The sequence below is a fragment of the Onychostoma macrolepis genome, chromosome 07, assembly GCF_012432095.1.
Source record: "Onychostoma macrolepis isolate SWU-2019 chromosome 07, ASM1243209v1, whole genome shotgun sequence".
NCBI lineage: Eukaryota > Metazoa > Chordata > Actinopteri > Cypriniformes > Cyprinidae > Onychostoma > Onychostoma macrolepis.
Window position 1 is genome coordinate 29,868,988 of NC_081161.1, and position 26,377 is coordinate 29,895,364.

The 26,377-nt window shown below is 38.1% G+C and overlaps 1 protein-coding gene and 1 long non-coding RNA gene across 8 annotated transcripts in view; one reads left to right on the top strand and one right to left on the bottom strand.

The window, feature by feature from the left end:
* Positions 1–165: 165 nt before the first annotated feature.
* On the bottom strand, positions 166–26,210 carry LOC131544264 (uncharacterized). Of its 2 annotated transcripts, none has more exons than XR_009272079.1 (5): positions 26,085–26,210; positions 24,808–24,919; positions 15,736–15,862; positions 15,344–15,483; positions 166–661 (listed from the first exon to the last, which is right to left on the bottom strand). It is a non-coding gene; the product is annotated as an uncharacterized LOC131544264 (long non-coding RNA). The 2 variants fall into 2 exon arrangements; XR_009272078.1 differs by lacking the exon at positions 26,085–26,210 and adding an exon at positions 25,146–25,396.
* The window catches only part of bdnf (brain-derived neurotrophic factor), a 30,557-nt gene continuing 7,848 nt past the window's right edge, over positions 3,669–26,377 (top strand). The window contains exons 1-3 of one of the 6 annotated variants that reach the window (XM_058782345.1): positions 3,669–3,992; positions 7,472–7,798; positions 14,275–14,440. In XM_058782345.1, coding sequence (XP_058638328.1) covers positions 14,354–14,440 — 87 coding nt within the window. In that variant the 5' untranslated portion in view covers positions 3,669–3,992; positions 7,472–7,798; positions 14,275–14,353. Of the gene's footprint in view, positions 3,993–7,471; positions 7,799–14,274; positions 14,441–17,032; positions 17,671–18,719; positions 18,772–21,887; positions 22,341–26,377 lie in introns of those variants that run through there. The other 5 variants (XM_058782346.1, XM_058782350.1, XM_058782347.1 and 2 more) reach the window with 5 other exon arrangements.

Sequence of the window (26,377 nt, forward strand, 5' to 3'; positions counted from 1 at the left end):
ATTGCCACTGGTTAACTTTTTTTTTCCCTCCCCTTTTTAAATGTTTACTTTTTTTTTTTTTTAATCTCTCTATTTAGAGAGCTACTTTCAGGTCAGCAGTTTCTATTTCATGATTGACTAAAAAGAAATAACAGTTGAGAAATATCGACCTTGTGTTTTATTGAACTGAGCATTACATTTTTTTTGTTGTTGTTCTTAAATTCACAAACTTGGGACAGTTCACAAATAATGCATAGTATTTGGAGATTCTTAATAAACTAGTCAAATGTTTGGACTCCTGATTACAAAATAGCTCTATACAGATAATTGCATTGAGACTTTTGTAGCTGTTGGCCTGGTAACATCAGAAATTTTACAGTTTTAAAGGTACTTTATTTTATATTTGTGGGGCATTTACAAGTAGCATTACTGAAATTTTGCTTCATAACTTTTTTTTTTTTTTTTTTAAATTGCAGCCACACAGAAAAACCTATTAGTTCAGTCTAATTAACCACATTCTCTGCAGATATCTTGCAATGCAGTTCAGTCGTCTTGTTTCTTGCTGATTTGTAGTCTCTGTAGAGAGTTCAGAGCTTATGGGTTCAGCCCACAGAGGAAAAAGGGGAGTCTGGAGACTGGCGGCTTGAGCTTCATCTTGGTCCATTTCCTGCATGCCATCTGTCTGAACCAAAAGAAAATTGAGCCTCCCGTCAAGAGTGGCCCGTTTAATGTTCAAACTCTTTAACACATCCAACAATACAATGAACATTAACACAGAATTGCTTGTAATCTTCATCAGCCAGAACGGGATTCAGTGCAAATGCTTTGGTTTAGCTGTGTCAGTCCTTGCTGTAAGGAAGAGTGACGAAACCATGGCTGTCTGCTAAGCTTTATCTGTCTATTTTTGAATGGTGTTTTTTGGTTTGCAAGACAATCGGCTGCGCTGCGAATAGCTGTGCTGGTTCTAACATCATGCCTAAGGAATTAACTGTAATCAATTCTGTTAATGAGGCTATTATTAACAGATAATTATGTAACACGCCTACAGGCAGATGTACTGGGCTCATGGCATCCAGAGCAGCACATCCATAAAGTTCTGCCTGTTTGGTCCTCCATTGGCCTAGAAAAATAAATATTACACTAATGTGATCAAATATCTCATTATATTATTTGTTTGTTTTGACGCTATTAGACCTTAAAATATGACTAAGCAATAACTGCTTTGAAAACTGTGCTCTACAGTACGGTCTCATTTTGAATGGACAGGTAATATTTAATTTTTTAATCTTAACATGCTTACATAATTGGAGAATTAATTGCATATTATTAATCTCTTTGCTCACTGTACACATTTCTCTCCAGTTTATCTGTACTATAGTGTCACGTCGATTCATCATTTGTACGGTTTGTTTTATTTAGACCATTTCAATTATGAAAGGCTGATTATTCTGACATGGTGAGAAGAAATTGGGGGATCTTTTTTTCTTTAAGCGTAACTTGGATATTTCATGTTTATTGTATTTGCTAAGTTGTCTCATACTTTGTGAGTGCGCTTGGCTCCTCTGCAAAGGAGAATGAAACTTAATAGACTTCTAGAATAACAGAGCAATAATAAGTAACACCAGCCGCACCCAAACAAAGTCATTGGATTGAAACTGACAGTCCTGGCATCACTCTTCTCAACACCTGGAAAGTTAGTACAGTTACGCGTCACTGCTCTCTGGACTGTTCTCATGCATTTTGGATGTGACATAATCCAATTTAGAAATTCTTCACATAATGCATTGTTTGTTAAAATAGTCTAGTGGTGTAATGGGCGGACCAGCTGACAGCTGTGTAGCAATGTCAAGCGCACAGCCAAAACCACATGATCTGCTCCTCCTACTCTCAATCTCTCGCTCTCTCTCTCGGTCCATTAATAAAGAATGAAACTTGTTTAGATTAAGCAGTTGGTCTACATTTTCTGCCAAATCTTTACTGTATTTTCTGCTCTTTATCAATGGATAATAAGCCAGGCCTGAAATGTGAGGAGACCACCCTCCAACTCTGCTGAACTGAGAGATGAAGTTAGGCTATACAGACAGTTGCGTTACCAACGGGATTCGGGGTGAGAAGGTGTTCAACTACTTTCTGTAATCAATTCTCTTTAAAAAGTTAGAAATAAAAATGGTTACCTTTACTGCTATTCATTTTTTTTTTTTCAAAGGTCCTGAGAGAGAGAAAAAATCATACTGAATACTGAAATATCCCATGCCTGACAAGCTGAGTTTAGAAGTATGCTTTAATATTAATCTATTAATATGTACCAAGTATTTAACACAATTATCACATTTACATCCATTATTTTCAGCAGTTCTGTGATCTCAAGTTTGCAGACTGTCCACTATTTGTATCTAATATAACATGTACCATTCTCATTATAAAATGTTATTTTAATTAAAAGATGTACTTATATTTGGAGTAAAAATTTGATGTCATTTCAATGCAATTTTACAGTCTTATTGTTTTACTCATCTCATGTTAACATTGGGACTAAATTTATCCAAGAAATGATTACAAATTAAATGCTGTATTATATTATTATACATATCATATATATAAGAAAAAATTTGCTATTCACTGCGCCTAAAATGTATAATTGCAGAAAAAATATATACGTATTGTATTGAACATTAATGGAGCAACAGATTTTATGTGAAATAAATCAAGTTGTTTATTTTGTTTAAAAATCATATAAATGTATGAGGTGGCAAGAGGGGCCTTTTACCCCACACACGGTATTGATACAAATACTTAAGCTAAAATGCTTTTTTAAATAATATCTAAGTTAATACTTGATCAAAACAATCATTTTAGCAAAGTTTGTACTATTTTCTTCTTATTTTGAAAAATAATTAATTTTTGTTCAATAAAAATACTGTCATTGAAATATGTTAATATAAAAATATATTTTAAAATACAGAGACAAAATCATTTTAATAAGTAAAGATTCTGAAAGCACTGAAGGAGATCCAATAATAATTGAATATATATTTCCAGTAGTAACAACAAATTATATTTTATTATATGATATGATTAATATCATGTTTTTAAATATGATGGTTTCATTCTAAACATGGTGATTATCTCTAATATGGACACCCAACATAATATATGATATTTACCATCTGAATCTAACCATGTCATGTCAACAAATGGAAAAGTCACTCATCTATTAATTATCATGTTAATTACTGTGCGCCTTTTAGCCCCAACAGCAGGGGCGCTTTTTACCTCAAATACCATACTTTTACATATTCTTTCGTTAATTAAAAAGTGTTGCTTTAACTATCTTAAACAAAAATGAAAATCATAAAGAGACCTTTGTCTCAAAATATATGCATTAATTTGAGCGATTCTCATTTGCTACTTAAATCTACAACATTTAAAAAAATTAAAATTAAAAAAATCAAATATTAGATCAAGTAAGCACAGAATCAACTTTGCACTGCTGCGCGCGATCGCGTCAAGGATCAGACAGATATACACGTGCATCTTGAAAAGCGGATGTTTTGGAAAGTGCTACGCCACGTACCCTCTATATATAGAGAGAGAGGGGGTACAACGGGGCTAAAGGCGCCCCGTGGTAAAAGTATACGTATATATATATAAATCTATATATATATTTTTTTTTCTGTTCTCTCTCGCGGTTTTCCAGATTACAGGAGACTGGACCCTCTAGTTAAACTGACCAGATTGGATATTCAAATGACGCAACGTCGTTTGTTTCCGATTGCTAAAAGCACATGGCGACTTAATGAATTTGGCGACTACTTACCCATTGTCAAAGTTAATAATTCAAGCCATTCACCTTTTAGCATCACATTTGTGGTCTCAAACCTGCTTAAGACGGCAAGTACAGAGAAACCTTTGTGAAAATGTCGATTAAATACAAATTAATGAAGCATATCAAAACCAGTCAAACTGATGGACAGGCCATATACAATTGGAGGATGAAGTTCATCTTCAGATAGGTAAGCAGATGTTAGCAGGAATAAGGCTTTCCGTTTGTGTGTAAGAGTTTATAAAGGCCATAGTCTCTGTGTTGCGCTGAGTGATTTTGACAAGTGTTTTGTTGGTGATCGGGAAAGAAAAAAAAAATATTGCGGGTCATGAATTATCAAGAGCATGAGCATAAATACCAGTAAATATTAAAACTGCGGTCGTTTATTGTGTTTATTGATTCGGTTAATATGAATTTACATATCATCCTCCTTGAAAAAAAATCCCTCATGGGCCTGTTTTAATATTTCATATTTTGTGTGTTATACCCTGTAGTTCATTTTTACATGCAGTAAACATATGAAAACAATGTAGCATGTAGGCCTAGGCTATATAGCTGTTCTTTTTTCTTGTAAACTAACTCCTGACCATTTTTCCATTCTTACAATTTATTTAGTTAATATTAAGGATGTCTTGTTTTTGAGAGATTTTAAGCCCTATAATAAATTAAAATACAAATAAATAAGAAATAAGGTTGTCTGATCTTATTTTGACATCTCTCTTTTTTTCTTTTTTTTTCTGTTTTTTGTAACAACAACTGTTAACCAGCTAGTATTGATCACTGGTGGAACTATTGTTGAGATTTTTGAATTGCAGACTAAACAGTAATGAGATACTTAGTAATACCCCCTTGGTTGCTGTTTTGATACTCCCACAGCCAAACATCACAAAAGACTGATGTTCAACACGCAATTGGATACCCGCCTCCCTCTTTTAGTGTCCCTTAAGCGTCCCTCCAAGGTGAAACACAGTGTCAGCTATAATACTGGAAACATCTTTTCTTCAACTTTGATATCAGTCTCATAACTGACAGTTTGCAGCATGCTTTCATTGTCTGCTTTATTTTTTAACAGTTAGCTCAAGCATGCATCAAGAAAACATGAGCAGTGACACTCCCTCTGTATTTCAGCCTGCTTCTGTTCCTCCCTCTCTCTCTCATTCACAAAAATTGTACACTGATCTTTTCCCCCTGAAAGGGGAAGGCTGTGACTAAAGTTTATTAACTTCCTCTGAGCCAATGAGCTGACAGCTGTGTTTCCAAGATTGTCCAATGAGACTGAGTGAGAGGTTGGAGGTGGATGTTGCTTAGCAACTGCAGGTAGAACGGGATCACGTTGAAGTCATTGTCTTATCAGAGGGCCCCAAGAGACTTCACATGCATTGTTTTGTGATATAAAAAGTGGAGGAAAAAAAAGATGCATGTGTAAAGTGCGTGAAAAGCCCTAAAGTTTGACTTCGATAGGATCGAAAATAAAAATGTTTGCTTTTGTTGAGTTGATAAAGAAATCCTTTCATAGAGATCGCTGATAAAGTTAGGGGAAGTAGTGTGGGGGAACTCCAGTTTATTTTTTGGGTTTCAAATTCCTCTTTTTCTTATTTTTTAAAAAGCATAATATGAATATAGCCATGCATTAAGTTATAAAAAGAACAGAAGATGGATTCTGAGTGTGGTGTGGCCACGACAGAGTGACAGACGGAAAACGGAGACTCTGCAAGAAAGAAAGGATAGAGTTTTGGGTGGGCGTTCTCCAGAATTTAAAACCAGATTGCTCCTCGCTGTTTTTGTGACAGGTGAGTGGCGTAACACAGGCTAACACGCCCCCGCCACGGCGTAAACAAACACACGCAGTACCTCCTACGAAGCAACGTAGCCTCTCTCCTCCGCCAGCCAGCTCACATCACAGATGCCATGCTTTTGTACCCGGCTAATTACAGACTTCAGCACCACTGTACTCCTTACATGTGAGAGAGAAAGTAGAGTTTGCCAGCTAACACTTCAGAGATGATGCAGCCTTGATAACTTCCTGAACAACCTGTGGTCGTGCGTATCACTACATCTGACCTGAAGTTATATCGAACAGATTTATGTGTGGGTGTGCAGTGTCATAACGCATCATATTGACTAAACGTGTGGCTTACTAGCAGATAAAAAACACATTTGATGCAAGATTAATAGTAGTTTGCGAAATGGTTTAGCATGGCTCGTCTTATTTGCCCTCCTTATATTTAACCCCTTGTCGTAACATTATCTTTTAATCTAATCCTCAAGTTCTAATCTCCTTTGACGTTTGTCTTTTTGTATAATTTAAAAGGCCTCATCAGAAGATACAGCGGTGCATGGGCTACGATTGCCTCGAGAGGAACACAGTGTTTTAGAATTAAAAAGACAAATAGGTTGAATCTAAAAGCTGAGGGTGAGAGCAACAGGGTGGGAGAAAAGAAATAGCAGGATGATAATAGTCGAATGCCTGAAAGGATGAAGATAATGAATAAGTGTGATTTGATTAGCAGGAACACCTGAGACTAGACCAGAAATAGACGCTGACTCAATGACGGCCTCAACAGGAGTTGCAGAAAATGCCCCTGATAGCTACAAGTCTTTAGAGAACAAGTAAGAATAAAGAGGAAAGATGCACCAAAGAGGTGTACTTGAGACATATGAATGAACTGATAAAGGTATTGAGTTATTTATGATTATTAAAAAATCTGCTTTGATTATTACTCTAATAACAATGTAAGATCCATATGTGATTACCAGAAATGACTGATGTGGAAAAACCTCATTAATAGGCTAAAAGAGCATGCCACACACATAATATTTACAGCGAGTGTTCACTTCAAATAAATGAAACATATTTATATTTAATCATTTTAAAGTGGCGGTACTGCTCCAAAACGAAGTGTACAGAAAATGCATTAGGTTAAAGGTCATCAAAATAAATGTTAGCCTTTGTCTGCGTGTAGCTCCTGCTGGGAGGGATTGATTATTCTGCAAACCACAAGCAGGTGTGCCTGTAACAATTCTCATGATGCATTATCTTTTAGAAACTGGATGAGTAATTATGAAATTGTTGCAGAAAGGACAATGGCTTTCTATATAAAGACGGTCTATGACTATTTTAGAAAAGCTGGATGTTAACAAAGTATGCCCTTAGTGTAGATTGATCACATTTTATTTAATTTTTTAAACCATAATAATCTCTGTTCACATGCGTACAATGTGTATCTGAACACACAGTATGTTGCATTTAAATGGATGAGAATTTAACTGTTCAAAGTTGTTCTTTAATAACTCAGAAGATTTAAGTTCTTAGTTATGTTTTAATTATGAAAAATTTATCCTAAAATCCCTAAAATTGTACATAAAAACTACGGAGGCGGGTGTTGGCATTCAAAAAGAGTAAGTATTTGGGCAAAAAAAAAAAAAAAATATATATATATATATATATTATTTTTTACAAAATTGTGTATAAGAGCCCACATAGTTTGTTCATGGACACGTTTGATAAGAAACATTTTAATTTAAATCTTGCAGAATTTCATCACTTCGTTGAGATCTTTTTTTTCTTTTGAAGCTCCAGCCTCTGTTTGTCCTTTATTTATTCTCATTGCTCTCTAGGAGAAACAATTGAGACATTAATATCTCATTTGTGATTTTTTTTTCTTGCAGGGATGAGGGGCATCTATTATCATGAAGTTTGCGACTGTCATATGAAGGATTATGAAACAGGAGTGTTTCAGCACACTAATTCCCAGCTTTCAGAGTGGAAAATATTCAAATAGATGGTATGGAAATCCTTGGATAAGCTAAGATTTGAAATGTAAAGCAGGGTACGTGGGAGATCGACCCGCTCCCTGCAAGCTCCGCCACTCAGACGAATATCAAAATTCCTGGAGCAGGGAGAGAATCCGCGGATCTGGCGCGTTTTCCGAAATCAGACCTAGTCAAATGGGACCACCGGTCCGACGCTACCTAGCAGCGCACCACAGCATTAAGGTAAGCCTGATGGGAATTAGCATTCTGATGCAATATTGCTTCCTTTGGCGTTCCCACAGAAACATTACCAAACAGATATCAAAAGACATCTAGATAAGATGATCCAACCGGAAGTATTTAGATGAGCGGTAGTTACAGATGGAGAATAACGAGAATGTTATTGTTCTGAACGCTTTGCGCATTGTTTGAGTCCAAACCTTGCAAACAAAAGGTGTGTCATTACGTCAGAGGGCAACAAGAGGCCAAGCGCCGAGTGAAAACAATGCAGCTTCCATTCAAATATATTCAAACCAAACTACAGGAACACCACAATATCCCATCGCATGACAGCAGGTGACTGTATTCAGAGTATGGATCATCTGAAGGGCAAAGACGGCGCGTGTAGTTATGGTTACATGTGGCGTGGGTGCTTCTAAGGTTGTTTCACAGGCTTTGGAGGAGAATCTTTGTAGTAAACCACAGGCAGAAATGTGATGAAGCAAAATGAGTATGGTTTCATCTTCTATGCTTATTTATATAATTTCTTTCTGCCACAAACCCATGTACTCAATTTCCCTCCGAACCACATTGTTGTCGAACTTCATCCCCTACTTAACCCTTCCGTCGGTCAATAAATAGGGCGAATGTATGGAGCATTGGTGTTGATGAGTCAGTCCCTGACGACCTCGTTCTTATTGTGAGGACACCTAAAGACCGCCTATTGTGTTGCCATGGCGTCCACATCAAACCATGGCTACAGCCTTATCCTGAGGGTGAAAATGTCCTGAAGTTTGACAGTGAAATGAAAAATAGCACGTAATGTGGACACCAGATTTGATTATTAGCGCAGACGTCCTCTCCGTGGATTTGATGTTTTGTTGTGGTGTTCTCACCTATAGGGGTCATTCGTTTTCAGTCCTTTTTTTCGTGAAATCCAGTTGACTGAGTCACAAAGGACCGGTGTTGATTAGGTAACCCCTGGCGTCAGAATCCAAGGGCAAATGTCCATCCCGTCACGACAAGCTGACATTTGCGAAGGTTTGACGATAAACATTATCTGGCGAGGAGGGAAGGAGGAACCTGAGAGGGAGCGTCTTGATGCAAACGTTCTTATAGGTTTTCTTTTGTCTCTCTCTGCTGCTTTTCTTTCACTCGCTCTCTTCTCCTTTACCAAATATAGCTGTAGAATAATGAAAACAATATCCAGTTTATATCTGCAAGTTAGTGAGACACCCACTCTCATTTGCAGCGAGAGCAAATGACCCTGGTGATGAGTCATAACATCACTTTAAGGCTGTTTTATTCTCTCCTCACAAACACAGTGAAATCCAATATGAGCCCAGGTATCCTTATGAGGTGTATGCGGCCAGAAAGCGCCGTTACCCCGTAGGGCCCCGAGCCCCGCAGTTCTTCCCCTCGAAGCCTGTCCGAATCAAGCCTCTCTTTGAACATTTCCATTGAAAAGCTGCTTTTTTTACCCATGGGGAGTGAGATGAAGAGCTAATGAGAGACTTGTGCTGCTCTTCTAGCTGATTAGACCTGCCATACATGAAGCCTCCGATAGTGTGATGGTATGTTCATGTTGTAAATTCATAGAAAAAAATGTTTTTTAGTAATTCTAATTTTAAATTCTATATATTCTGTCACTGTTTAATCACCATCATGTCGATCCAAACCTGTCTCCTGTGGAAATAATATAATAATAAATAATATATTTACAATAAGGTCTCAATTGTTAACAGTAGTTAATGCATTAACTAACATGAACTAACAACAAATAATAATATTTTCACAGTATTTATTAACCTTTGTTAATCCTCATGTTTATGTTAGTTCACAGTGCATTAACTAATGTTAAGAGATTCAACTTTTGATCTTAAAAATGAATTAGTAAATGCTGAGATTAATATTAACTAAGATTAATAAATGCTGTAGAAGTATTGTTAATTCATGTTAACAAATGAACCTTATTATTAAGTCATCAGTCGCTCATAATGTAAATACAAGTGTTTCGTCCATACAATGACTATTTACTATGATGATTTTATTTTACGTTTATACATTTGGCAGATGCTTTTATCCAAAGTGTCATACACTGAATTCAAGGTACACAGATTATCAGTATTTGCTTTCCTGGAAATCGAAACCCATTGCTAATGCCAGTTTGAGCCATAAGGAGGCTACATGAAGATTATCATTGGGGTCCGTTTTTTTTTTTTTTGAATGAAGTGTAAGGTTTTGCATTATTAACTTGGTTGTTTAGACCTAAAAATGCTTCTGAAGTATTGTGAAGTCAGTATCGTTCCACATGACGTAACTCTAAATCCAAACTGATGAATGAGGACAGTAAATACTGTATCTGCCTTATCTTTTCATTCATCATGCCCAAGCATTCTTTATATACTTGGGTTAAACACACATTATTCTACTCCATTTCAGATGACTGACATAAATCATGTTCATTGTATTCGAAAACATCCTCAATCTGTCAGACCACTCCCTACTGTACAGCCGCAGGCTTAAAGCTAAAGTGTTAACAGTCTCTGTTTTATCAGACAGATATCAACTTTGCTTAGTTTAAAGGAAGAAAAGAACTGGAGAGAAGTACAGGGGGGCTGTAATCGGACCCTGGAGTCTAAGAGGATTTCGATGCAGTAATATTATATGTCGGTCCCAGCTAGAGGCAGACAAAGGTACGCAGCCAAGCACCAGAGCAGAGCATGTCATCTAAATAGTGCCGGGCTTCTTTTTGCAGTTTATTACATCCAACTGCTTTGTGTTGCTTGAGTTTGGCTGGGAGGCGGCACAAAGGAGGCAGTTTGTTCACCCTCGACAAGCATGCTTTTATTTGCGCCGGCCCTTTGATGTATAGAGGGAAGCATTTGGAGTAGGATATCCCTAACAGATCAACAGGGAAGAAATCCCACTCTTTTAGTATTGTCTTTAACAATTCCTAGCCTTTCAGTAACTACCGCCTTTATTCACTTTAATGGCTTTACTTTAGACCATTGAGCGAGCTGTCTATTATTGTAGTGTTATGGGGAGGGCGGTATTTGTGTCTGCGTGTTTGATTGTATGCATGCCAAACGTGAGGGGATGGACATGTTGGAAATTGCTTTACAGTGTAACAGAAACAAGTGGCTTCACGCCAAGCACACATGTTTGCTTAGTGTCAAAACTGAATTACAGGCCCAATGACAACATTCAGTTTGCACCTGTTCTTAAGACAAAGTTGAAATAACAAACCTAGTCCAGGAACTAATATGCCATTACCAAGATATCCAATCCTAATGGTAAGTTGCAAATGATGATGCAACAAAACTGTCAGGAAATTTGCATTATAATACATTGCAAATGATGCGTTGTTGTGACTGCACTTCAACAAAAACAATAGTTTGGTGGTTAATGTGAGGAGTAACATCATGTCCTCGTTTTAGTTTTAAAGGGACCGTTCACCCAAATGTTTTAACGTTTTAACGTTATTTTCTGACCCTCGTGTTGTTTCAAACCTGCACATCTTTCTGTCTTCTATAGAAAACAAATGTGACCCTGGACCACAAAACCAGTCTTAAGTCGCTGGGGTATATTTGTAGCAATAGTCAAAAATACATTGTATGGGTTAAAATTCTAGATTTATTTATTTATTTTTTATGCCAAAAATCATTAGGACATTATGTAAAGATCATGTTCCATGAAGATATTTTGTAAATATCCTACTGTAAATATATCAAAACTTAATTTTTGATTAGTAATATGCATTTCTAAGAACTTCATTTGGACAACTTTAAAGGCAATTTTCTCAATATTTAGATTTTTTTGCACCCTCAGATTACAGTTTTTCAAATAGTTGTATCTCGGCCAAATATTTTCCTATCATAACATTCCTATTTATTCAGCTTTCAACTGGTTTTGTGGTCCAGGGTCACAAATATGAGTTACAATTTACTGGTTATCCTTTTCTGTGCGATTACTTTGAATGGGGCTTGGTGTGTGCAATAGCACATAAAATATTTAAATTATGAAATGGTCACAAATTTCGTTCTTACCAATAAGTTCAGCGGAACTTGCGACCATAATTGGAAAATACAACCTAGATCAATTTTGTGAAATGAATCAAGTGATTCACTGAACAATTTGACTCAAAGTAACAAATCAGAGATTTGTTACAGATGTCGTATTTTCTTTTATTGCTTTTTAAAGTATGAAAGTTCCCATCTTCATTTGTTGTTCGCAGAAAAAGCAACCAGTACATTATTCAAAATCTACTTTTTTTGTGCCACACAAGAAAAATCATACAGGTTTGAAGGGATATCAGAATAATCAGTTTTTCTTTTTCCTTTAAAGAATGGCAGATCGTTATTTATTTTTTTTATAGGTGAGTTTATCAGTACAGCAAATGAGTAGTCATTTATTTTATTTATCTCATTCACACTGTCATCTCTTAATTATAAAAATGAACTCTATTAAGAAACTTTTTACAACTGCCAATAGTACCACAAGAGACCAAATGCTAACTAAAATGGCCAGCGAAAATGGCCACTGACTCACCAGATGAATAAAAACATAAACATTGCAAGCGCATATGCTCTTGAGACTCGCAGCTTTCATGTCTAAGACCTTATAAAAAGAACAGCATTCTTTGATGTCTTGGTACCTAATGATGTCAACAAATTAATTGTCTAATTTTTTGTTTGTCCTATTTTGTCCATTTAGCAAAGAGCTTTACCACTAAAACTATAAACAGTGTTGCGTATTGCTGTATGAACAGCTCAATATTAGATGTTCATGTACACCATGATGCAAATAGACAAAACCTCACTGTTGTTGGCCCTTACAAACCTCAGCTATTGAAAAGCATGCAAATAAGACTAGTCAAATAAACTGCTCCTCAGGACCTATGGGTGCGGGAACATAGCTTATAGTCATAAAATATTTTGCCTTAAATTATTGGATCAAATATTAATATAACTTATACATATTATATATAAATATATCTACAACCACATTTAAATTTCACGTTATCAAAACTGTTATAAAAGCAAGTCTGCCGAAATCATAAATGTACATAAATCATTTTATTTATAAAATTATTAATTTAATTTAATAATTTGACCACTTTATTAGGCAACATATGATAATGTTGTGCAAGTAAATAACATTTTAGTATGATATGAATGCAAGCACTAACTTCCATAACCTAGTAGCCTACATTAACTGTTATTACGTACAGTATGCAAATTAATGTGTTTGTACTTGTGTATGTGCATATTTGCATGTGCATTCAGACAAACTTCTCTCAGTATAAATATGTTCATGCCTAGATCTCTCACGTTTTAAATGTGGGTGTGTTTCTATCTAATTGAGGTGCACTTACATTAATGGTAAGATTGTCTTTATGTGCATCTCTTATAGTAATGCTAGATCAGAGCTTGTCAACAACTTAAAAGGCTGTTATAATGGCCACAGAGTGAGTGTATCTATTTAGGAAGCAGATTGCAATGGTAAAGCGCTCAACACCCTACCATGTTCATTACTCAAATATGCGAGAGAGTTAGTAGTAAAATGCTGATTTGGTTGATTGACTGCTTTTCAGTTCTGGTCAGTATGAAAGTATGAAGTATGAGCACTTTCTTTACTTTGCTTCATACTGACAAACTTTTTCTCTCTGTCATCAGTCAATCTTTTTTAGACGTAGTAGTAAAATGCTGATTTGATCTTTCACTGCTTTTCAGTTCTGCTTAAAGTATGAACACTTTCTCTGATAGACTTATTTTATAGAATAGAATAGAATAGAATAGCCAATCATACCCAAATGCTAAAGCAAAAAGTTCACTAAGCATAATGACAAACTTTATCTAAAAAAAGACTGTTGACTGATGAGAAAAAGTCAATCACAGTCACTCCTCAAACATTTTACTCAGTGTTGTAGTCATCATAAGTTCAACATCATCATAGGTTTTAACACTGTATGATGACTCATTATAACATAAAGATCCACCTCCCCATGTGATTCAGTCATTGGCACTTCTTGATCACAAACCACTAGACGATTTACTAATTTAAATCATCAGGATTCTTGAGGTAGGATTTGCCAGGGAAGAATACCAGAGTGAGTATGCAATCTCAGATCTAAGATCACTGGGCAACAGAATATTAGGCCTAGTCTTCTCACAATTTCTGCTTAAATAAATTTTTAAGCAATAGATTTAGAGCATAGTCAGATTCACCTGGGATATGTAGTACTTTGTGAATCACAGGCATTCCAATTCTGCTGAAATCTTCAAAAAAGTTCAGTGTGTGCAGTTTTGTTGCACACTTTATATATTGATTGATTGATTCTTCCCACATTTTTCCATATATCCCCAGTAGTCTGAATATAAACCCATCTTGTTGAATTTGTCCTTTTGCCCTGTTTATGTGAACAATGTATATTTATGAACACTGAATATGAATGTTATGCATTCTAATGGCTGTCTGTGTCCAATTTGAATTCATAGCTGAAACAGTAGAGCATGGCACCAGAAAGGAGCTGTGAGAGAGTGAGGATGAGAGAGAAATTATGTGAAGAAACTATAGATGTTCCCTCAGTCCTACAGAAGACTGGACGCATCCTTCCACAGACACGTGCCCACACCCACTGCCAAGGGTTATTTTTACTGCCAGGTACTGTGTAAGTTGTGACGTGCAAGCCCCATTACTGATATTTATGGAACACAAATTGAAACAGAGAAATGATACGGCATTCCCCACGGACCCATCCACTCTTAATAGTGGTCGGTAAATGGAGTGAAGAAGGGGGCTCAAAAATGCTGACGATGCAATTCTTTCGGCTGCCATACACTTCAGTTCTCATAATGATTTTGGAGACTGAGCGAAGCCCAAATGTAATTAGGCATGACAAACAAGCGAGCTCAGGTGACCCGCATAAAGACAACATTGCATTCAAATAAAACTAGCAAGAGAAAGTGGTTTACATATTGTGACAGTACAGAGTTATAGGGTAGACCTTTTTTCTCCAAAAGCCTCTTTTTAAAAAGAAGCTTTTCTTCTTGTTAAACCTGAGTTTTGTAGTTTCTACAAGGATGTACAGCATTTCTCACTTAGGATTCCCTTAAATGAGCCATAAAGAACAGAGCTGAGATCTCACATGCCACACTAATATTTTTGAATATTTTATATTGCTAATGCATCTGAGAAGTGCAATCACTCTTGTCTTCTGGCTTTTGACGGCTAAGTCCTAAAATGTCTATCTAAAAATATTTTATTATCATAATGGGGAAAAAAGAACTGAATAGAATAGAATAGAATAGAATGCCTCGTGTTGAAATAAAGCTCACAATTTGGACTCATAAATACAACCTGATCCCAATAGGGCCAAAGATTGTGTGTGTGTGTGTGTGTGTGTGTGTGTGTGTGTGTGTGTGTGTGTTTGTGTATAATAGGAAAATAAATAGCAATGGTTCAGGTTCTTAAATAAACCACCAAGCCAAAATGAAAGGCGTCAGATGAGAGCCGGAACGGTGGGTGTAGCCTTGGGTAGGAGAAGATGCTGGTGGTCTGACTGACCTGTAGTTTGAGGTTCTGGGTATCTCTGTTTAGGAGTTACGGGGGAGGGCAGAGGTGGTGCAGAGGGCCGCATGTGAGTCATCCAGGGAGCCTGTGAAAACTGTGGGAGCGTGGAAAGAACGGAGGAGACGAAAGGAAGACTGGAGTGATGAAGTGATGCAGTTTTGAGAAAGGAGAGGAAGCGATGACGGGGTTACCTGAGGGAGGTTCTGGATGCTGTGTTTAGACATTCAGAAGAGTATCAGTGTGGTGTCCTCAATACTGGCCCTGACCCCTCCACATGAGGTACACTTTTTATACAGCGAGGCTGCATTTTATTCTGTTTAACCACTTCAAGGGCTACTCAATGGTCTTTGATTAAAATACCTATATACTCCACAAACTATACTCACCTGTGACATTCGTTCTTTGAAAAATTTCTTCGGCAACATCCATGCTCATTAATGTGTCCTGACAGCATTGTTGATCCTCATCTGATCATGGAGAACTAGTACGTGTTAGTCTGCAGTGCACCAAGACCTGCAAGAGCAAAACGAGTCACGCAGGGATGAATGTGAAGCAGGAAGCTCAGTAACAGACAAATGTTTAAGTAAAAAAAAAAGTAAATTACATAAACCTGGTTTTGCATAAGCTATGTAATGCGACAAGGAAAGTATTGTATTGTCAGGGTTTTGTTTCTGATTTAGTAAAGAATCAGTTCTCTATATCATCATAACTTAATCAATCTAGAAAGACATGGAAAATACATTAAAAGTGCATTTAAAAACTCCTGAAAAACCAGGTCTGAAGAAAAGCTGTCTCCAGTTGCATTACATCTTAAGCAGACCGGCAGGGATGAGAGATGCAGTTGTGTGTAATCAGCTTTTTCTTGAAGTAAAGCAAACCCAAGATGACAAACACAGAGGCAGCCTGTTTGCATTCATTTTCAGTCCGATTGATTCAGGTATATGCTATCATCATATCCGGCTACTACTGGCTAACATAAAATCAGTTAGATTGTGATTGTTACTGGCAGTAATCCAGGGCTTCATGTGGATGAATGGGATGGATGAATGAATGAATGAATGAATGAATGAATGAACTTGTTGAATCAAAACAGCTACTTAGACTTGTGAGTTTAGAGGAAACAGTGTCTGTCAGTGCTAACCAGAAAAGAAGTTTCTGTGAGAAAAGACTCTGTCCATTGAGCTTTTGAACTTGTTCTCCCTTTCTTTCTTTCTTTCCTCCCAGCTAGTTTACTGTGCGTGTCCGTGTTGCCTAAGCATACTGTTTACTGTTGCTCTGAGTTATAAATACAATAGCGTTTCATGTCTTTTACAACTCACCGGCTCGAACGAATCTTGGCTCATTTGCGGGTAAATACCACCTATTACTCATGTTACTTTCCAGCACATTTGTAGGACACATCCAAGCATAGCGCCTCGTCACTGCATAACAATTAGATGTCTGAGTGTTCGCGCTCTGATGGAATTTTACTGATAACAGACAACGGTCGTACTTGGATTTCGTGACTTCCACTTCATTCTTTATGTCAAGATAAAGGCGTACGGGGGAAAATAACGTTGTCATTTCTATAAGTTGACAGCGTGCCTCAAGACTGACGAGGATTCAGCTTTTTTCTTTTCCTGTAGTACACATAACGAAGCTCAAATCTGTATTGCACAGATGTAAGTATGGTACTTAAAACCATGTTTTTCCTCTGTTTGGCTTTCAGTTAGCACAGCTTTGTAGCAGCAGCAACAAGTCTCCCGAGAACTTGGTCCTACTTGGCAGAAAATAATATTGTGAAATGTGATCTTACCTGACTTATCCCTGGGAACACAGCCAGATTGAAAAATGTCTTGAACTGTACCGGCTACGCGTAATGTTGACATATCACGCGCAGTGCACGCACAGACACGCGAAAAAAGTGCACATTGCTGTCTTGGATGCGCAACTTTTCTTATGGTCATTCATTTTCACTCAGTGTCTCGGGGTTGTAGTTGCTACCTAAACTTGACCGCCTTCGCGTCTTTCAATCACGTAAGAGCACTAACGGCTTTTCTCTGAGCTAAGGCACTGCGTAAATCTGTATAGGGGTTTTGGGTAAATCGCGACTGGTTGCTATTTGTCCTGTCGGCACAGTCACCAAGGTGTTAGAGAGTTTAAGCACGCGGATATTGCAAAGGGTTATTAGATTCATAAGTCACCCAAGTGGTGGGCGATCTTCTGAGCACGGCAGAAGTTCTCATATGATGACTTCAAACAAGACACATTACCTACCAGCATCTGTTGGAGTGTGTGGATATTAAGACACTTCTATCTCCAGGACAGCATAGGGGAACATGGTAAGTAGCACGGAAATACTACACTTAAAGGAATAATTACTCCAAAAGGCATGGCTTGTGTTTACACTGTAGGGTTGGTATCAAAAGAACAGATTTTGATGTACGACATATACGAGTGCTCTCGTGCTAATAGACCCTAACGCTGAAGGCTACTTACACGAGGGTTCAGGTTTGCTAACATGAATGTAAAACTTTGTAATGCTGCTGTTTTCTGTGATTCGTAGGTCTGAGCAAACCTAACGCCGGCACATACACAACCGTAGAGAACATACATTCTAATTGGGTTTTGCCTTTGTTGCGCTGTATGCCAATCTGCGCTTTGATGCCTGTTGGGCTTTTAGCCTTTATACTGAATATCATTTTTACAAGTGCTCTCTCTTGTAAGTGAAAAAGCAACATGTGTAGATATGTCCATCTGCCCTGCAGGACAAAAGCAGAGCACCAAGGCGCTATTACTGTGTGATTTGGGGACGTGGGTTTCAAGCCTTTTGGGGGGACTCCTCTTTAGAGGGTTATGAGCGACTTTTTAGATAAGTGATTCTTTTGTTAAGAAAACGACCGGCCAACATGTGATCAAATATTAACAGGACGGGCTTGCCAAGGATATATTCACGTGACAAGGCGTGGGGAAGCAATAGAGTAAAGCAATATCAAGTGGCACTTAACGAAAGTATAGATTTTTGCCTCTAAGTAACCTTAGCTGTGCTATGATTTCAGCACTTTGGACAGAGGCACCGGAGTCGTTGAACGCTGCGGACTAACACGGAGTGAGTGGACATCGCCTTTTGTGTTTTGCAGTTCTTTTGCCAAAGCTAGGGAATTGTTTCACTTTTTCCTTCTTTTTTCGCTTTCGGAGGGAGACCGGTGAAAAAACAAAACAAAGAAACAAACGTGAGGAAAAGATCCAGTCGATAGTGGGGCTGCTTACTTTGCGCTTGGAGTTTTGTCGCCACTTAGAGCATGTGAAAGTTGCAATCGTAGAGCTGCTGTAGTGTACGCGTACTTTGCAAGCTCCACTTGGTGCACAGCGTTAACTTTGGGAAATGCAAGTGTTGGTCTTGGAGATCTAACCACTGATAGTGGTTGTCAGCTCTTAAAAAGGTAAGACCTGTTTGTTTTATTCTCCACTTCACTAGCAGCCCTTCTTGGGCAGATGTTTCACTTCTACATAGAGAAATGGCACCTCTTTACGCATTTTTACTTTGATTAGTGATTACGGATAGAGAAAATGTTGCGCTGTGAGGAAGTGCTTTGGGTAGAGATGGTAGAGAAAAGGCACTGAGTCATGAGGGAAATGTTAAACTTACATTATCCTTTTACACTGACTAGAGCAGAAAACCAAACGGTGACAAAGTTGTTTCAATTAACTACCACAGTTCTGTCACGAATTCATTGAAAAGGAATAATGCATTCATTTCTATATCTCACAGTTCACCCCTATAGAGACGTTCATATTTAGCGGTTATTTTACATGTGGTGTTATTTATAGAGCAAAAAAAAAAAAAAAATGCAAGTAAATAGTGCATGTAAGTGCGTAAACAGCTGACTTTCCGTCCTCATCATAATCAAATGCTTGCGGAATTCTTGTTGTCTTAAATGCGCAATTGTCTAGCACACGCTTTTCTTTGCTTGCTGAATAATGGGGCTTGTCTTTAATAAAATATACGACTCAGCACGAGCTACCTTCTACTTATTGTCTTGCTGAAAACGAAAAGATCCTCTAAAGATCTATCTATCTATCTATCTATCTATCTATCTATCTATCTCTGTAGCTGTCATTCTCATCATCCTTTCTTATCAGCTAAATGTTGTTTTCGTTAGCATGGAGGGATAATTTATTCGTTGAATCGATCCTAAAGTGGTGCAACCAGCCCTATCAATGTAATCGCGTCTGTAGCATCTCCGCACTTCGTCATCGTGGACATATTGCTAGTGTTTTTACTACGGACCGCTTCTCCGTTTCATTCATCCCGAGATATCCACTCCTCTCCTCCAGCATCACCTGCTCATCTCGCTCCCCAGCGCACAGGTCTGTCTGTGCACACGCCGAACAGTTGGGAACCACTTAGAGCTAAAAGCTTTCGCCACAGATAACATATCATGTTAAAGTATTTTGAATTGCCTCGCCAAAAATAGCCCGATGGTCAAAACATTGTGTGTGTGTTTGTGTGTTCATATATATATTTCCAGTTAAAGTGAATAAGAATTTGGATAGAATAGGCGTGGTCAGATTTTGTTCAGACCGGGTTAGATGGAGCCACCGATAAGATTGCCTGATAAGGAAATGGCTGAGAGGGTGTCACGCGTATTGTGGAGAAAGCTGAAGAAAAGCTGTGCAAGACAGAGGCGAAATTAGGACAGTCAGCGTTTTAAAGGAGCCTTTCGCTGATGATTTTCAGACTTTTATGCCGACTAAGTTTAGGAATTCGTCTCAGTTGCTGAGAGGGATGAGCGGAGGATATTGGCTACGGTCGGCTTTTTTTTTTCTTTGTATCCAAGAATCTGATTAAAGGGTGAAGCGATTGAATGACAAACAGACAGACATGAAAGCCCACGGGCGCCTCAGCACTGCGTTAATCAAGAGTCTATCAGGCGGAAGACATTCAGTGTGTCATTTAGCTGCTTTTAAATGATCCTTATGACTGTTTCTCTTTGTCCGGCTGCGTTAGCTTCTTTCAGCACTGCTAAATCGGTAATTTCTCTATTAAACATTTTTTCCTTATTATAATCGTACGAAACATGTTGTCGAGAAAATCTCTGTTGCTACAAAAACAATGTATCGAACATCTGACTTTAAAGTGACATAAATCAAGTGGGACAGCAGCATGTGTTTTTTTGGACAAATCCGAAAATAATAGCAGCTGGTTTTAGCTATAACTAGATTTTATTATTGCCGTTTTGTCATTGTAATGCTCTTGTCAATTTCGGGCAAATGTAATGAATATTATTGTTGACATGCAACAAAACGATCACGAGCGCCGTTTTTATGAGCAAATATTTCATGCATAATTTCAACTCTCTTTTTTTCAACGAAATAATGCTTGTTTTTGCTTACAAATGATCCAGTGGTGAATGCCTAAATACTTAGGCATCAATATATGAAATATAAAAATATTTTTAGTTTTGTTTAGATTGAAATGTTGTTATTATTAAACGATTATTTGTGTGTGATTTTATTACACCCCTAACGGCTCAGAGTCATGTTTTCATTTATTGAATGCATTTTTTTTTTTTTTCCTAAACCTAAACGTATATATAATATAATTTTAGTTCATAAGACAGAGAGGGATAGAGATGTGGGTTGGTGGTGTGGGTGTGGGCATGCGGGGGGAGGGGGCTGGAGGCGGATGCGGGGAGGGTGGGGGGTGCTGGGGATGGCACGACACACTTTGTATGTACGGAAGGTTTTTTATAGAACTTTCTGCAATGTACGTCATCGGATCAGTCCATAAATGGGGTTGTGTTATCTAGCTGAGAATCTCCCTCTCCGCCCCCCTCCCTCCGCTCTCTGATCGCTGCAGAGTTAAGGGTGGGCTTCAATAACAAATCTGAGCTTGGTAGGTTTCAATTCAGACATCACATAATGCTATTGTGGCATCATATTTTTACAGTTTAATCCGCGTTTCCTTCATCCTCGTTTGACTGACCGCCGCGGATGATAAGGGGATATTTATTTATGAACTAAATATGAAAATTGTTTTGTTTACGGAGAGCGGCTTTCTTAATTAACTTTTATAGAGATGTACCGATTTATTGCGCCCTGCTTCACTCGCGGGAGGAATTTATTATAGGCCTACTGAATATGCAGAGTTCCTTTGGGAAATAAAAGCCTGTGCTCGTCACAATTGCGAAAAAGGAAAAGGTCCGTTTTTTTTTTTTTTTACCCCCCTTAAAAGATTCTATTTTGCGACAGCAATAGTCTCACAATTTTGCGAACAGCAATAGCCTATATAACTATAAAAATAGCAATCATCATATTGAGATTAATCACAATTTTAATAAAGGCTAATTTCCTTGTGCCAAAATTATTTGAATGATACTTCCGACGCTTTTAGTGTTTATGATAAACACTAGATAGGCTACTATTTGGACAAGTCTAAAGACATTGAGTCAATTAACATCTCCGATCGCGGGATATTCTGCGCAAGAAAACCACAAGAGGTTTGAGGAATTGGGCGCGCGCTCAAGCAGGAGCGTGACTTGCGGCGCTCTAGCGCAAAGCGCTCGTTCTGCAAGAGGTCGTGTGATATCTCCACTTTATGGTGTAATTCCTTCATAACCTGCTTTTAAACGACGCTGGATATGTCTGTTTTTTTTTCCTGTTAGACTTCTGAAAAGAACTTTGCTATTTAGGGTGCGTGACCCCATTGTGTTTGCATTTAATGTTTTGTGTAAACAAGGGTGTTTGTGTGTCTGTGAATGTGTATGGGATATATATTATTGACCTCCAGCATACATCTGCACTCTAATTCTAACAGTTGGATGGGGTCAGTATGATGAGCTTTGCTACTTGTTTGCCACCCACCTGTGTGCTTTACTCACTTGATATAAAATGGAGTGGCACTTGCCTCTCTGTATGTGAATAGCTACAGAGCAGCATTAGTGCTGGTGCCTGGCAACTAAGGCTCCGCCAAGGAATCCTCTAACTATTCGCCAACGTCAATGCTTGGGTATGTATATGCAGGACTTCTCTAACATGTTTGCAATTTGCCTCTGTGGATGTTGGTTAAGAATGTCATCCGGGCTGTGTTTGTGTTTGAGCATGACTTTGATAGACTTGCTTAAGGTTATTTCTAAGGGCTCTAACACAAGGTTGTTGAACAAAGCAAACTTTTTTCTTTTTTTTCCACATTTGAATGTTTAACATTTCTTAGAGGTCATTTAGACTGCAGTTTCTTTCCGACTGCTTTGTAGAACAGTGATTTTCATTCTTTGTGGACACTCGAGTTCTTAATTTCTCATTTCTCATTCATCATCAATTTCTCATTCATCATAACAATGAATAAGTAAATCAATGCAATTTTGAGCTTACAGCCGTCAGTCAGATCACTTGTAGTGCTATTTCAAATCTGAAGTGTACTATTTGTTTATAGTGTTTCTTCTCACATGCATTCATTTTTAGAAGTCCACAGTGTATTAATATGTCCATATTTTAAATTAATATACAAACTATGCATAGTAACCACAAAAGACAGGCTACAACAGTGCATAACAAGAACTGTCTACCTAATTATGTAAATATACTCACCCTTGACACATAAGGGTTTGTTGGGCAAGCAAAAGGCTAGATTACCAGAGGATGTGTGTACAAAGGGATAAAGTGCAGCAGAGGGCTTATACCCCACGGATACATTACCAGTGTAGCTGGTGTATGCTGCAAGGGATAGATTACAGTTGCGTGGATTGTATAGCTCATTGTGTCTATGTGCTAAAGTGGATATCTAAGTGTGTAGTCCTATAATGTAGCTGCTATAAGTCAAGACTTTGAGATCTTTATCTTACACAACTGGACACTGTTGACCACCATTGGCCCTTTATTGATAACAGGGACCTGTTGCATCTTGCTATTGGGGAGATGAGCACTGCGCAATTCTTCAGTGTTACAGAGTGGGTCTCAGATGAGACGGTGATGTGAGTCACACCAAGCACTGCCCAGACTCCCTTCCCTAAAGACAGCGAGCCGAAAAAACAGACAGACACCCAGGAATGGGCAAACTTAAGTTCCACTAAGTGACTCACTCATTTCAATGCAATGACAAAATGGAAAGATGGGACACTTGAGCGAGTGTACATACTCAAACGTACGCTCCACATTACAGACTAAACAACACTAAATCATTGACGTTGACTGAGTTTTTTAAAGTATACTCTGCATGATTTATGTTTCGTCATTCATATTTTTGTTTACAGCTGGCTTGTGTGGGAAATGTTTGTGAAGACTCAGATACACTCTTAAAAATAAAGGGGGGTTTTGCAGCAAAGAATGGGCTCCTCAACTATTGTTTTCTTGGTGTGAAGAACATTTTTTCACTATAAAAAACTTTTTGTGATATGGAAAGGTTCCATGGATGTTAAAAGGTTCTTCGCGGAACCATAGATGCCAATACAGAACCTTTATTTTTAAGAGTATATTTCAGTGTGCAAACTGGTGCCATGCTGACACCCATTTTGTGGTTTATTTTTGTTTTTCATTGCAGCACTGATGGTCAGAAATGACATTGTTCACTTCCCTGTGCACTGTGACAGTACTGTGATGTGTTTGATAAATGTTGTAAACTGACTTTATTGGACTGTTACACTATGAACTGGTCTAGTTTGCTCATCTTCTAGTTTTCTAGCAGTGGCCCAAAGCTCCTTTTTTTTTCTTTTCTCAAGAAGTCATCACCTCTGTTTTTACAGCTAGTTTTGACACTCTAAAAGTTTTGTTATCTTGCCCTGGAGTAGCAGAAAGTATTTCACCATTTCAGGTTTGTACAGGACACAGATCTCCTCCAACATGTTCAGAGAGATGCTTCATTAAGTGTCACAAGGCAACTTCAAAATCCTATTTTGTCCATAGTGTGGAAGACCTGTACTGTCAGCTCCAGGATGGAATATGCTACGATGGGTCAAGACAGAACACAAGACAACAGATGGCGAGTTTTTGAGAAAGCTGAGGTGACGTCATTAGCGACCCGACCTATTGGATAGAGACACGGCCATCGCTTCTGACGCCGCTCCGACTCTCTCAACATTCAACACTTTGAACACGCCGATCCTGATGGTCAAGTTTCAGCAAATGTTTCAGCTCTAATGTCCACACTGTATGTTTTGTCTTCATTTTATGGACCCTAAAGTTTCCACAAAGTTGCAGCAAATGAAAGTCAAGGTCTTTCCACAGTTCATCTCTTGCTGTATTCTCATTAGTCCATATGTCCACTTTGTGGTTATCTTAGTTCTGTCTGTGGTGCTGGTGTCAACTTTGTGCTGTATGTGCAGTTCTGAATGAGATCCATGTTGTTTTTGTGCTCCTAATGAGAAGCAGAGTGATTTATTTATGGATTACCTAGCTGGAACAGCCTTAATGCGCAGTGTGAGAGTGTACATGAGTGAGTGAGTTAGTGTGTGTGTGTGTGTATGCGCGTGTGCGCATTTTACCTCTCTTGGAGTCATGTCGCTCAGTAATTGCTGATGCAACTCTTTGTCATCCAGGGTTTGCCCTCTCCTCCTGTGAACCTATGGGATGAGTTATATTCAACTTGGCTTGTCCCTATAGGAGAGAGGAAGGGGCTGTAAGCATGAGTTTGTCAAAACGAGTGAAGGTGAAAGTATATTCGTGAAAGTATGCAAGTTAAGTAGTGCAAAAAGGTAGAAGATGAGAAGGAGAGTAAGAAACAAAGATGGAGATGGAAAGAAATAAAGAGATGGGGAGGCAGGTGTTAGCATCCACTCCCATGCTGGGAACAGCTAGGTTTGAAACCGCTCCACGTCATTACCTTATGCAGAGAATGATCATCATCACTATACACCAAACTCATCAATATAAATCTTGTATTGGACGAGATCCAAAGCACTTGGAGCTTTAGAGTCCTGGTGAAAGTATGGGGCTAATGATGTGGTGTATAGCATGGGGTGAAAGAACAAGTAGTTCTCCTGAACTCCTCCTGGAAGGTCATGTGAAATACTGCATAGAATAAACGGTAAAGCTGCTGTTGAATAGCAAAATTATATCACCACCCTAGTCTGAACATCTCTGACCATTTACCTTACAAATATCAGACAAACCGCTCCTATTATTGGAGGACTATAACTGACACTGGAAGAACAATGAATAGTATTAAAAGCAGTGAACCAACATCTGGCACATAAGCTCCTTTGGCAGACAGAGGGTCGCGAGCTGACAATAGTTTAAAATATCACATACAGAGAGGGCCAGGGAATAATAGGTCCTTGATGTGGTGGGGGTAAGGAGTGAGCTCTTTACTTTGAAGCTACCTTTGTGGAGTCACAATTGCAAATATCAATTTCAGCAGATGATCTATAGTCTTGTCACAAAAAGGTGTTTCATATTAACCTAACGGCTGTCCATTAGGAAGCTGTTGCAGCATTTGGTGGCAGCAAAGCCAGTGCATTTAAAGTGGATTGAACTATGGACATTTAGATGGCAAATGCAATAACATAAAACCATAAATTATCTTTTGAATGGAGAACTGCGAATGTAATAACTTAAAACAATAAATTATTATTTTACCGTTAGTAGCCTACAAAAGCAGCTTTCTACATGAAACTAAACTAGATTTCAGGTGTTCACGTGTAGGTGTAGGTATAATTTCTCATGTCTCAATACAAATAGTCAACAAAAATGAAACAAAACTGAGTTCGCAGTAGCTTAAGTGATTCACTTTGGTAAACAAGGAATCGTATTTTATATATACCTTCATTATTAAACACGAAGCCCAACTCGATGGTAATCAGTTGAAGGAGCACTTAAGAGAAGATGCCATGACTTAAGAAACGAAAATAGCCTATGGAAAAGCACACTCAGTCTCAACACATCCAGGAATTAAAAAGGCTTCTCTCATATGTTGCTCTTTGGCTCTCCATAATAACATACTTTCCGGTTATTCGTTAGGAATAAGCGTCTCACTCGGTTCGGTTGGCGCTCGGTCGCGCTCGCGCTGGAGTCACATGTTGCAACGTCACGCAGTAGTTACTGTTGTCGCGAGGA